Source organism: Otolemur garnettii, unplaced genomic scaffold (genome assembly GCF_000181295.1).
Source record: "Otolemur garnettii isolate 467f Iridium unplaced genomic scaffold, OtoGar3 scaffold00039, whole genome shotgun sequence".
Taxonomy (NCBI): domain Eukaryota; kingdom Metazoa; phylum Chordata; class Mammalia; order Primates; family Galagidae; genus Otolemur; species Otolemur garnettii.
The window spans coordinates 3,332,569-3,344,979 of record NW_003852434.1 but is presented as its reverse complement, the minus strand read 5'-3'; the positions used below and the strand labels follow the sequence as shown (position 1 = coordinate 3,344,979).

Here is a 12,411-nt window from a genome sequence, read left to right as displayed (position 1 = left end):
GGGCTGGATTCGAACCCGCCAGCTCAGGTGTATGTGGCTGGCGCCTTAGCCACTTGAGCCACAGGCACCAAGCTAGAAAAGCTACTTTTAAAAAAAAATTTTTTTGAGATGAAGTACTTACTGCCAGTCACTGCAGCAAGAGTGCAGTGGTGTCATCACAGCTCACTGCATCCTCCAACTCCCAGGCTTCAAGCAAGCCGTCCTCTTTCCTTAGCCTCCAGGGTAGCTGGGTGTGTAGGCTTGTGCCACCATGCCCGGTTAATTTATATATTTTTTGTAAGATGGAGTCTTGATCTTAGGCTAGTTTGGAACTCCTGGTACCAAGTGATGCTTCCTCCTGGGTCTCCCAGAGTTCCAGGATTATTGGGGTTGAGCTACTGCACCATCCACAGCACAGCTACTATTAACAGGGTGGCATGTATTACTCCACACTTTGTGTATGTGGTGTTATGCATAAATGTAAACATTAAAAAAGCATTTTCTCTTAAAACAAATTGGCTCACATCATACATTTTATTCAGATCTTGTTTAGATAAGCTTATCTCATTCCTTTTGATGTATATTGCATTTTGCTATACCTACATCTGTGATGGTTATGTATTAGGTTGTTACCAATTTTTTTTATTATTATAAACAGTTTTGTATTGCACGTTATCTCCTGTACACGTGGGACTATTTTTTTCTTTTTCTTTCAAGTCAGATCCTTGCTCTGTTGCCAGGGCTAGAGAACAGGGCTAGGATCCACTGCATCCACAAACTCCTGGGTTCAAGTGAGCTCCTATCTCAGCCTCCTAAATAGCTGGGACTACAGGCAAGCACCCTGGCTAATTTTTCTTTCTTTCTTTTTCTTTCTTTTTTTTTTTTTTTGTAAAGATAGAGTTTCACTTTATTGCCCTCGGTAGAGTGCCATGGTGTCACATAGCTCACAGCAACCTCCAACTGCTGGGCTTAGGCAATTCCTCAGCCTCCCGAGTAGCTGGGACTACGGGCGCCCACAATGCCCAGCTATATTTTTTTTGTTGCAATTTGGCCGGGGCCGCATTTGAACCTGCCAACCTTGGTATCTGGGGCCGGTGCCCTACTCACTGAGCCACAGATGCTGCCCAATTTTGCTATTTTTTTTGTAGAGTCTCTTGCTCATGCTGGCCTTGAACTCCTGGTCTCAAGCAATCCTCCTTCCTGGACCTCCTTAAGTGCTAGGGTTATAGGCATTAGCCACTGTGCCCAGATGACTATTTGTAAGAGTTATTTCCTTAAAGGAGAATTGCTTAACTGTAGCATATACTACTATATCCCTTTCTTAGCAGTGGTTTAGAAGAATAGGCCATCACCTAACCTTATATCTGTGTTACACTGCTATTCCATACAGCTGTACACATCATATGTAAACCCTCTAAACAGCCTTTTGTCCTCTGAATTTGGTCTTCCCAAAATTACAAGATTGAGCCTAGTAATCAATAATCTGGTGTTGGTTTGGTGCCTGTATACCAAAGTTGGTGGGTTGGAACCCGGCCTGAGCCAGCTAACCAGCAATGACAACTCAACAAAAAATAGCCAGGCATTGTGACAGGCACCTGTAGTCCCAGCTACTTGGGAGGCTGAGGCAAGACAATCACTTAAGCCCAAGAGTTGGAGGTTGCTGTGAGCTGTGATACCACAGCACTCTACCAAGGGTGACACAGTGACACTCTGTCTCAAATAATAATAATAATCTGGTGATGCAGTATCCCTGCCCCTGTCTGTGGGAAGAAGCACACCTCCTAGCAAAATTAAGGATTTGAGGTGCACAGACAAGTCCCCGGGGGTGAAATCCCTCAGGAGCTGTGGTCTCTTTCACTTTGAGCGACAGGACCCAGAAGTTTGCTCACTTCTCTGGTTTTCTACTTAATCAGTCTGTAGAAACATTTTTCACAGACCTAGACGCTTTGTTCCTCACTTTAAGTCTTTTCTGAAATGTTCCTTTCTCTGACCATCCTATATAAAGTTTTCAACACCTACTTCCATTTCTCCCTGGCACTCTGCTCTTCTTTTTTCTTTTTCCTCCTGCAGCACCTTGTAATATCTAACATCTGTGTGTCTTTGCTTACCGCCTTGTATGTAAGCTCGATGGCCTGAGAGTTTGTTTTCTTCACTTTCTTTCTTCTCAGTATGCAGCTTATGCAGATGTTTAGGAGATATTTATTGGTTCCTGAATAAAAGAGCAAACAAGTGAACTCAGGACCCCTGTCTCAGATGTAAGTCCCATCCACAGCCCAACCTATCCCTGTCCATATGCTTCTCACTCTCCACCTATCTGCTGGGTTGCAGACAGGTTGAACATCTTCTTTGGGAAGGCCAGGTAGGAATGTGCCACCAGGGGCCCTTCAGATGCCTTCTTACAGAAGTGTTATGAAGAATAATGCCAACATGAGTACAATACTGTTTCATCAATCACTTACTGTGTGCCAGCTCTGCGCCTCAAGAGAAAGTGAGAGCCTCAGAAGCTGGAGGGGAGGGGAGGGTTGTGGGTGAGGGCAGGGTGTGGAGTAAAGAAAGCGGGTGGAGAGAGGGAGGAAGTGAACAAAGAAAGTGAGCTATAGTGGATGGTGAGGTCAGGGGGAAGAGTGGGGATGGGGTTGGAGACTGTGGGTGACTCTGAAACATATTTGACCCTGACAAACTTAGAGCTCTGCTAGTATGGGAGTTTAACGAAAATATTTACAACATTCATGTTGCAACATTTTGGAAAGGGAGATAGAGTGACAAATGATATCTGGGAGGATGGAAACATTGTAGTTAGCAAGTCAGCAATGTAGATTTCATGGAGAGGGAGATAAAAGACCTTATCAGGACTGTGAAGGACTCTCTTCAATGTTTCAGCTTGGCTGAAATTGTAACAGTTAGCCTCTTAAAATAACAGGCAAGTTAAAATGGTTACAAGTTTGATGCAGTTGTTTCCATAGATATCAAATAGTTTGTTAAATCTGTACTAAGATGATTTCATAATATGCCTTTGCCTTAAGGATGTTTGAAAAATAAAATAGAAACTAAACAAGTTAGGGTGAGTGCAATCAGTTGATACTAGAGAGAGGCAAGCCAACAGCTGGTGATGGTGTTAAGCATAGAGACAGGTTGTTTCTAGAGATAGACAAGATAGGACCAAGACCATCTGCCCCTGATTGGGTAGGATTTTTTTTTCCTCTAAAATCCAGTACTGTGTAGAGGTAATGCTCAACCATTCGGCTTTTTGTTTCCTCTCTTTTTGTTGCAGTTAGGTAGCTTTTATGAGTGGAAGGGAAATCTTAAGGTTGGTTGTTACTGGGTCCCACGGAAGTATCACCTTCTTATGTGAAGATCTCCTGTGGCTAATCCTTTCTCTTGCACACTGACACTCTTAGTTTTCTTCTTTTTAATTCTAGTGAGGATGTTGACACAACCTGTGACCTCAGGCAACTTAAAACCGAATCTTTTTTTTTTTTTTTTTGTCTGTAAGATGGTGTTATAAGAATATCTATCTTGCAAGGGAATTATAATGAAATGCCACTTTTAAAAGGGCTTATTTGACAGAGGGCTTGGCACAAAGTAGACACCAGGGAAATGCTACCTTTCCTTCTGGGGATGAACCTGAGCATATTTTTTCCTGCTAAAATGGCTTTGAGTAGCAGCCTCAAAATTAAAAGTGCATTTGGCCTTTGATAATATGCTAGCTGGTTTGTTCATACAACCTGGGAATTGTTGAAGAACTATTCTCTCATTCAAATGAGAACTTTGAATCCTGTCTCCAGTGAGATTTCGCACAGGTCGTGTGTTCCTGTAAGTTTATTTATGGCCTAACACAGGCTGCTGTTCTCTTTCAGATGAGCAGACTTGCCTCCTTCCAGTGACTGGCAGCAATGGCGTTTACTGAAAGAGTCAACAGCAGTGGCAACAGGTGAGCACAGACTCTGTGATTCAAAGACGTGCTGGTATTTAATTTTATAATCCACTTTTCACAGAATTAAGTTTGGTCTTTATCATTTTGCAACTTAGGAAATTACTGGTGCTGGGAAATGTTTGAAAATTTCAGTTTTCCCTAAATGAATTCAAACCTGTTAGACTAGCTAGCTACATATTATTTTTAAATCTTGCAAGTTCTGAGTCTCTTAATGCATTTCTTTAAAATGTATTAGGTGACATTGGCATCCTAGTTCTGTGTTCAAGACACTGGTTCATATGGCACTGATTTGGGAAAAGGTACAGTTGTTACTTATTCAGCCTGTGCTGAAACAAATGTCATGATAGATTGACCTCCTGAGAGCTGTGAAGGAGGGAATTCTGACATATTTATATTTTATGCCTTTCATACCTCTCTCTCCAACCAACTCTGCATGCAAAACGCGATATCTTCTTGCATATACCAAGTACTACGTGATTAGCATTGATGGAACAAGCATAAAAAAAAAATTTTTTTTTTTGAGACAGAGTCTTACTTTATCACCCTTGGTAGAATGCTGTGGTGTCACAGCTCACAGCAACCTCAAACTTGGGTTTAAGTGATTCTCTTGCCTCAGCCTCCCAAGTAGCTATAGAAGTGCCCACCATATGCCCAGCTATTTTTAGAGACCGGGTCTCACTCTTGCTCAGGTTGGTCTCAAACTCCTGAGCTCAAGCTATCCACCCACCTCAGCCCCCCAGAGTCCTAGGATTACATGTGTCAGTCACTGCACCCAGCCCATAAAAGCATTTAGAAGCAGGTTTAAAGAATAAGTCATTTGACACCCAGAAGGAATTTTTTTTTTTTTTTTTTTGAGACAGAGCCTCAAGTTGTCCCCCTGGATAGAGTGCTCTGGCATCACAGCTCACAGCAACCTCCAACTCCTGGGCTCAAGCGAAGTCTCCTGCCTCTGCCTCCCAAGTAGCTGGGACAACAGGCGCCTGCCACAACGCCCAGCTATTTTTTGGTTGCAGCTGTCATTGTTTGGTGGGCCCGGGCTGGATTTGAACCTGCCACCTTAGGTGTATGTGACTGGTGCCTCAGCCACTTGAGCCACAGGTGCCGAGCCTCAGCCTAAGTTTTGTTGTTTTTATTTATTTATTTATTGAGATAGAGTCTCACTTTGTTGTTCTAGGCTAGAGTGCCATGGCATCAGCATAGCTTACATCAATCTCAGAATCCTGAGCTCAGGTAATCCCCTGCCTCAGCCTCTTGAGACTACAGGAAAAAAAATTAGCCACCATGCCTGGCTAATTGTTCTATTTTTTAGTAGACACGGGGTCTCTTCCTCAGGCCCTTCTCAAATTCTTGACCCTTAGGTGGTCGTCTGGCTTTGGTCTCCGAGATGACAGGTATGAGCTACCACATCTGGCCTAAGTTTCACATTTTTGTATAATTAAAAATGTCTTGTCCTTTATGGATTGTGCCTTTAGATGCTTTAGAAAGGTCTTTCCTACTCTAAGATTGTAAAAATAATGTCACGTGTTCTTTGCTGGCACTTGTATAACTTCATTTTTGCATTTACATCAGAATTTGTAAGCCAGTGGACAGATCTGGTCCACATGTGGGACTCTCACAGTGTTCCCAAAGAAATTATCTGCCAGTGCTTTTTACATAACAATCTAGACTTCTGTCTTCTCATGAAAAACTGAGGATTTACTAATGCTGGGCTTATACTTGGCACATAGCATATTGCTCAGATAGAATTGAGTAGCCACCACTCTTTTAGATAGAGCATGGCCTTTCTAATTCAGACCTTCCCATGTGGTGTATGCCATCACATAAATACTTCTCAGGTGTGCCAAGATGTGCCCTCCTCCCACCCTGTTCTACCAGAACTCCCACCTAATTTTCTCCAGCTGACATTTGTCCATTTGCTCCACAGAGACTTGATGTTTTAAAAATAATGATAATAATAATAAGCCAGATGTGGTGACTCACACCTGTAATTCTAGCATTTTGGGATGCTGAGGTGGGTGGATTGCTTGAGTTCACAAATTTGAGACCAGCCTGAGTAAAAGCGAGACCCCATCTCTAATAAAAATAGAAGAACTGAGGCAAGAGGATCGCTTGAGCCTGAGTTGGGGGTTGCTGTGAGCTATGATGCCATGGCACTCTACCGCGGGTGACGTTTGAAGCAGCACCGATGCTTTCTAGTTCATTACAATTCTCCACACAACTGGATTCTCACATTTAGTTAGTGGTTCAGCCCTCTTGCAACCCAATTTATGCATCTCTGACACTTGAGTATTTTGATCCATCTGTAATTAACTGGGACACAAAGTATATGTTGTACATTTCCATATTAATAAGAACATGAAAAGATGGGGGATGTAAGGGAGCCATTTTTTTAAAGCAAAAAGCTACTGTTACAACATAATTTATTAAATCATCTATCTTTTCTCCACTGATTTGAATCCTGCGTCTACTAAACTCTTGGGTCTATTGTCGGACTGTCTTTTGTGCCATTGATTGTGTCTTTTGGCAATGGTGTTGTGCTGTTCACTATATCTTTATATGCCTTAATATGTAGGCAGTTTTTTTTTTTGATCATTGCCTTTTAGTTTTAGAATTTTCTTGGCTATTTCCATCTAATTATATTTCCCAGCATACTCTAAATTAGTCAAGTCATTAATCGTTTTCTAGAAAAATTAGTTTTTGGCATTTTGATTGGGGTTCCTATGAATTCATCGGTTAGGGAAAGTGGATGTCTATAGACTATTAAAACTGGGTCTTCTAACAGGAGAATGTAGATACCAGGTTGGTGAAAATTTCAGCGATGAATATAGTTTAAATTTCACATGTACGATTTTTGTGGAAGTATGATTTTTCAAAAAAATTTCTAGTTATTGACATTGTATCCAGTGTAATATCTGGTAGATGAATTAGTTATTAATATAATGGTTAAGATACTATCAGTGGTGAGATTAAGATGGTATTTTGTGGGCGACGCTTGTGGCTCAAAGGGGTAGGGCCCCAGCCCCATATGGCGGAGGTGGCGGGTTCAAACCCAGCCCCAGCCAAAAACTGCAAAAAAAAAAAAAAAAGATATAAAAGATGGTAGTGGCTCGGTGCCTGTGGCTCAAGAGGCTAAGGCGCCAGCCACATACACCTGAGCTAATGAGTTGGAATCTGGCCTGGGCCCGCCAAACAATGATGGCTGCAACCAAAAGATAGTCAGGGATTGTGGCGGGCGCCTGTTGTCCCAGCTACTTGGGAGGCAGAGGCAGGAGACTCACTTGAGCCCAGGAGTTGGAGGTTGTTGTGAGCTGTGATGCCATAGCACTCTATCCAGGATGACAGCTTGAGGCTGTCTAAAAAAAAAAAAAGATGGTATTTTATAATCTATTACATATTTTTTTGATATTGATAATTATTAAGTTTTAGTGGCAAGATTAAGATGGTATTTTGTAATCTATGACTTTTTTTTATGTTGCTAATTATGAAGTTTTAGGGGCTAATGCTCTTTGTAATAACATTCTAGCAATTGCAAAGCTGTTTATATGATTTATGTTTATTTTGCCAGCTCCTCACCTGCCTGATCTGCTCTCCTTAATTTTTTTTTTTTTCTGACAGAGTCTTATTTTGTTCCCCTCGGTAGAGTGCCATGGCATTGTAGCTCACAGCAACCTCAGACTCTTGGCCTCAAGCAATTCTCTTGCCTTGGCCTCCCAAGTAGCTGGGACTACAGGTACCTGCCACAATGCCCAGCTAGTTTTATTTCTTTATTTATTTTTTAGAGATGGGTTCAGGCTGGTCTCAAACTAGTGTAGTAAGCTCAGGCAATTCACCCTTCCTGGCCTCCCAAGTGCTAGGATTATAGGCATGAGCCACCTTGCCCAGCCCCTACCTTTTAATTTTAATGTACACATAGTAAGTTTGGGGAAATCCTATATAGGACTTTATTTATTTATTTATTTATTTTTTGATACAGAGTCTCGCTATGTCACCCCTTGGTAGAATGCCATGGCATCATCCCAGCTCACAGCAACCTCAAATTCTTGGGCTTAAGAGCTTCTCTTATGTCAGCCTCCCAAGTAGCTGGGACTATAGGCACCCGCCACAGTGCCCGGCTGTTTATTTGTTGCAGTTGTCGTTTAGCTGGCCTGGGTTTGAACCTGCCAGCCTCGGTGTATGTGGCTGGTGCCCTAACCACTGAGCTACGGGTGCCAAGCCAACACTATTTTTAATATATACCAATAGCTCACTTGTTTAAATGTTTAATCATGATAGGTATATAATCTTTTAGTTGTCCAGAAAAAAACATCCAATTCATGTGGAACTGGTCCAGGATTAGAACATATTTGCCAGGGAAACAGATGTGTGTTGAGTATGCAGCTCTAATCGCTCAAAAAACTGAATAAAAGTCTGAGCATGAACCCTTATTTTGCTCAGGGGTATCAAAAGTCATAAGTGTGGACAGAGTGTTAATGTCACGCACAAAGATAATATTTATTTTAGTTCTTATAAATCATAAGCTTGCTATGTGAATCCCAGGTTTGTCAGCACTAGACACTACTGAATTTGAGTTCCCTTATATTTCTCACACCTTCCCTTCCCCACCTTTTCTTTGGTTCTTCCTAAAAATGGTTATTAAAGTATAAAGACAGAAAAGGACAGACCTGATAATACAGTTCAATGCATTTTCAGAAAGTGAGCAAACACACTTGTATAACAGATCAAGAGACACCAATACCAGCTCTCCAGAAGCCCTGTCCTGTCCCCTTGGGGTGCTATTTCCCTCAGAGGTCAGCACTATTCTGATTTCTAACATCTTACATTTACTTGTTTTGCCTGTTTGTCAATCCTATTTAAATCTAATCGTATGGTATATATTCTTTTGTAAAAAGGTTCCATTCAGTTTTGTTTGTATTAGTCAATCCTTTAACAATATAACCAGGGAATGGAGGGTAGGCACATAGAGGACCCCTCTCCACCCCTGCCATGCATCTCTCTCTCCAGGAGTGGGAAAACTCCCACATTTAACTACTTATCATCTACTATTGACTAGAAACTTTGCCAATAACATAAACAGTTGATTAACACATTTTGTATGTTACATGTATTATATACTTTTTTTTTTTTTGAGACAGAGTCTTACTTTATTGCCCATGGTAGAGTGCTATGGCCTCACATAGCAACCTCCAACTCCTAGGCTTAGGTGATTCTCTTGCTCAGCCTCCTGAGTAGCTGGGACTGTAGGTGCTTGCCACAACGCCTGGCTATTTTTTTGTTGCACTTTGGTCGGGGCCGGGGGTTTGAACCCACACTACCCTCGGTATATGGGGCTGGTGCACTACCCACTGAGCCACAGGCACTGCCCTATATCCTATATTTTTAAAATAAATTAAGCTAGGAAAAAATAAAGTAAAATAAATTAAGCTAGAAAATGAAATACTATTAAGAAAGTCATAGGCCAGGCTGCAGTGGCTCATGCCTGTGGATTGCTGGAGGCCAGTGGATTGCTTGAGCTCAGGAGTTCAAGATCACCCTAAACAAAAGTGACATCCCATCTCTATTGAAAAATAGAAAAATTATCCAGGATTATGGCAGGCATCTGTAGTCTCAGCTACTCAGGAGGATGAGGCAAGAGGATCGCTTAAGCCCAAAAGTTACTTTTTTTCCCCCAGACTCTTGTAAACCCAAGGGTTTGTGGTTGCTGTGAGCTATGATGCCACAGCACTGTACCCAAGAGAGATTCTGTTTCAAAATAAATAAAATAAATAAATAAAATGATAAGGGAAAGAAAGGAAGTGGATTATCACAAAGGTCTTCACTGAGGGGAGGAAGCGGAGAAAGAGGAGGGGTTGGTCTTGTTCTTGAGTGGCATAGTTAAGAAATCTGCATGTAACTGTATAACGGGACCCATACACTTCACACCTGTCAGCTCGAAGGTCAGCTGTATTTTCATTTCTTCTATCTAGTAAATTTAAACATCTTTGTGTGTGTGTCTGTGTGTTTGAGGCAGGTCTCTCTCTTTGTTGCCCTCAGTAGAGTTCTGTGGCATCATAGCTTCTTGGAACCTCCAACTCTTAGGCTCAAGTAATCCTCTTGCCTCAGCCTCCTGAGTAGTTTGGACTACAGGTGCATGTCACCATGCCTTGAACATTTTTTCTATTTTTAGTAGACCGGGCTCTTGCTCTTCTCAGGATGGTCTTTGAACTGACCTAAAGCAATCTTCCCTTGCTAAGTGCTGGGATTATAGGCTTGAGCCATGCTGCCCAGCTGAGTTTTTTTTTTTTTTTTCCATCCTGGGTAGAATGCCATGGTACCATAGCTCCCAGTGACCTCAAATTCTTGGGCTCAAGTGATCCTCTTGCCTCAGCCTCCCGGGTAGCCGGGACTACAGGCACTTGCCACAGCACCTGGCTATTTTTAGAGACGGGAGCGGGGGCATGGGGGCCCTTAGGCTGCTCTCAAACTCTTTTTTTTTTTTTTTTTTTTTTATTGAATGGTATGCTCTCAAACTCTTGAGCTCATGCAGTCTACCCACGTAGGCCTCAGGATTACAGGTGTGAGCCACCTCGTCCACTTCTGGCTATTTTGATTGAGAAGTGAAACTAGGGCTGGGTGTGGCTCACACCTGTAATCTTAGCATTCTGGGAGGCCTAGGCAGGTGAATTGCTTGATCTCGAAGTTTGAGACCAGTCTGAGACCAGCCTGAGTCAGAGCGAGACCCGGTCTTTAAAAATAGCTGGGAGCTGTGTGGCAAGCACCTGTAGTCCCAGAGAGTCGCTTAAGGCCAGAGAATCACTTAAGCCCAAGAGTTTGAGGTTGCTGTGAGCTGTGATGCTACAGCCCTTGGTAGTGAGACTCTGTCTCCAAAAACAAAAACAAACAAAAAAGAAGTGAAACTAAGATGTATTTTGTCCCCATGGGTTCACAAGTCAACACAAATGCCACTTGTAAGAAAAGTTTCAGATTAATCAGGGCAAACAAATTATTACCCATTGATTGATTGAGGAAGGATCTTGTTCTGTTGGTTGTGCTAGAGTGCAATGGTTTCATCACAGCACAGTGCAACCTCAAACTCGTGGGTTCAGGGGATCCTCTGGGAGGTCCCAGGAGTAACTGGGACTCCCGCCACTGTGACTGGCTAATTTTCTATTTTTTGTAGAAAAATGTTGCCCAGGCTGGTTTTGAACCCCTCACCTCAAGTGGTCTTCCTACTTTGGTCTCCCAAAGTGCTGGGACCACAGGCAGGAGGCTACCTCAGCCATCTGTTACCTTTAGCTGAATATACTGTTTGAATTCATGCTACATTTTAAATTGCTTCATCTGTGAGTAGTGTCCTCCCCCTTGGAGTTTCCGATTACTTTTCTTTTTCCTTATTGAGAGAGAGAATGGGCCCTTTGACCATTTCACTAACATGTTCCCCTTTCTCCCCTTTTATATCAATTGCTGGAAATTTCTCATTTTCTTTTTGGATCACTGAAACCAAAATTAATTTTTGCAAAATATGTGCTAAATTATATTCTTCTGAAATTGGGCCCAGACAATTGAAGGGGTTGGGATACATTCTGGGGAATTTTTACTCAACGATTGGGAAACATGTTAAAATAAAGAGCATGAGAGAAATTTGATTTTGTGTTATACCGCCAACTTAGTAGGACACAATTTTATTCTCTTTGGCCATTAGGGTGGGTATTTTTTAATAAGTGTTTTAGGAGATTTGCTGATATGCTTTTCAGTATTTGGGAGGATCTAAGGGACTGAGTTTTGTGAATGGTGGATTGTGGTGTAACACCGTAGCCCTCTTCTTCCACTGGAGAATCTGAAATAATATTTGACTTTCCTAATTGAGAAGAGCCCTCAATTAGTGAGGAAGCCACAAGGTGTTAAACAGATTAACACCTATTACCTGGGCATGTTTTCTTTGTGTGAGTAAATAAGGGACCAACTCCCAGAGGCTTACTGGACAGATTAATGGCTGTAGGCCATGTTTTCCTGAAATAGCGATTGGCCTGGGAATTGTAAACAATCCACACCTGGAATTGTGAAATGGGGCAAGAAGGTGGTTTCCTGTAACTTCTAAATGAAGTATTTTCTGGCCTAGCTTACAAGTGCAGTCATGTCTCTGATACAAAGCACCTCGTTTCCCTTTATTTTAGAAAATGATTGCTGTTTGTGTCATTGTCACGTAGTTGAAGTTCAGTCCCTGATGGTAGAAGAGTTTAGCTTCAGGATTATCCCAGAGCCAAGGAGATTTTTTTTTTTTTTTTTGAGCTAGTTATATCCTAAAGGGACAGTTAAATTTTGAGAGAAAAAAAAAGAAGAAACCTTAGAATTGCTGAGTAATTTCAGCAGTAGAATCCATTGTCCTTTCATTACATGTCGTGATATAGCAAGTTAAGTATGGGACTCTGGCATCGGCTCATGCTGAGACGTCTTCTCTGTCATGATGAACTTTTAAAGTCTCCTTAAAATGGGAATAAGGAGAACGATGCCTGTAAAGTGCT

At 41.9% G+C, this 12,411-nt stretch overlaps 1 protein-coding gene across 1 annotated transcript in view; it reads left to right on the top strand.

Moving 5' to 3' along the window:
- The window catches only part of AFF1 (AF4/FMR2 family member 1), a 199,331-nt gene that overhangs the window by 11,625 nt on the left and 175,295 nt on the right, over positions 1-12,411 (top strand). Inside the window, exon 2 of the mRNA XM_023513343.1 lies at positions 3,837-3,910. Coding sequence (XP_023369111.1) covers positions 3,873-3,910 — 38 coding nt within the window. The 5' untranslated portion in view covers positions 3,837-3,872. The remainder of the gene's footprint in view (positions 1-3,836; positions 3,911-12,411) is intronic.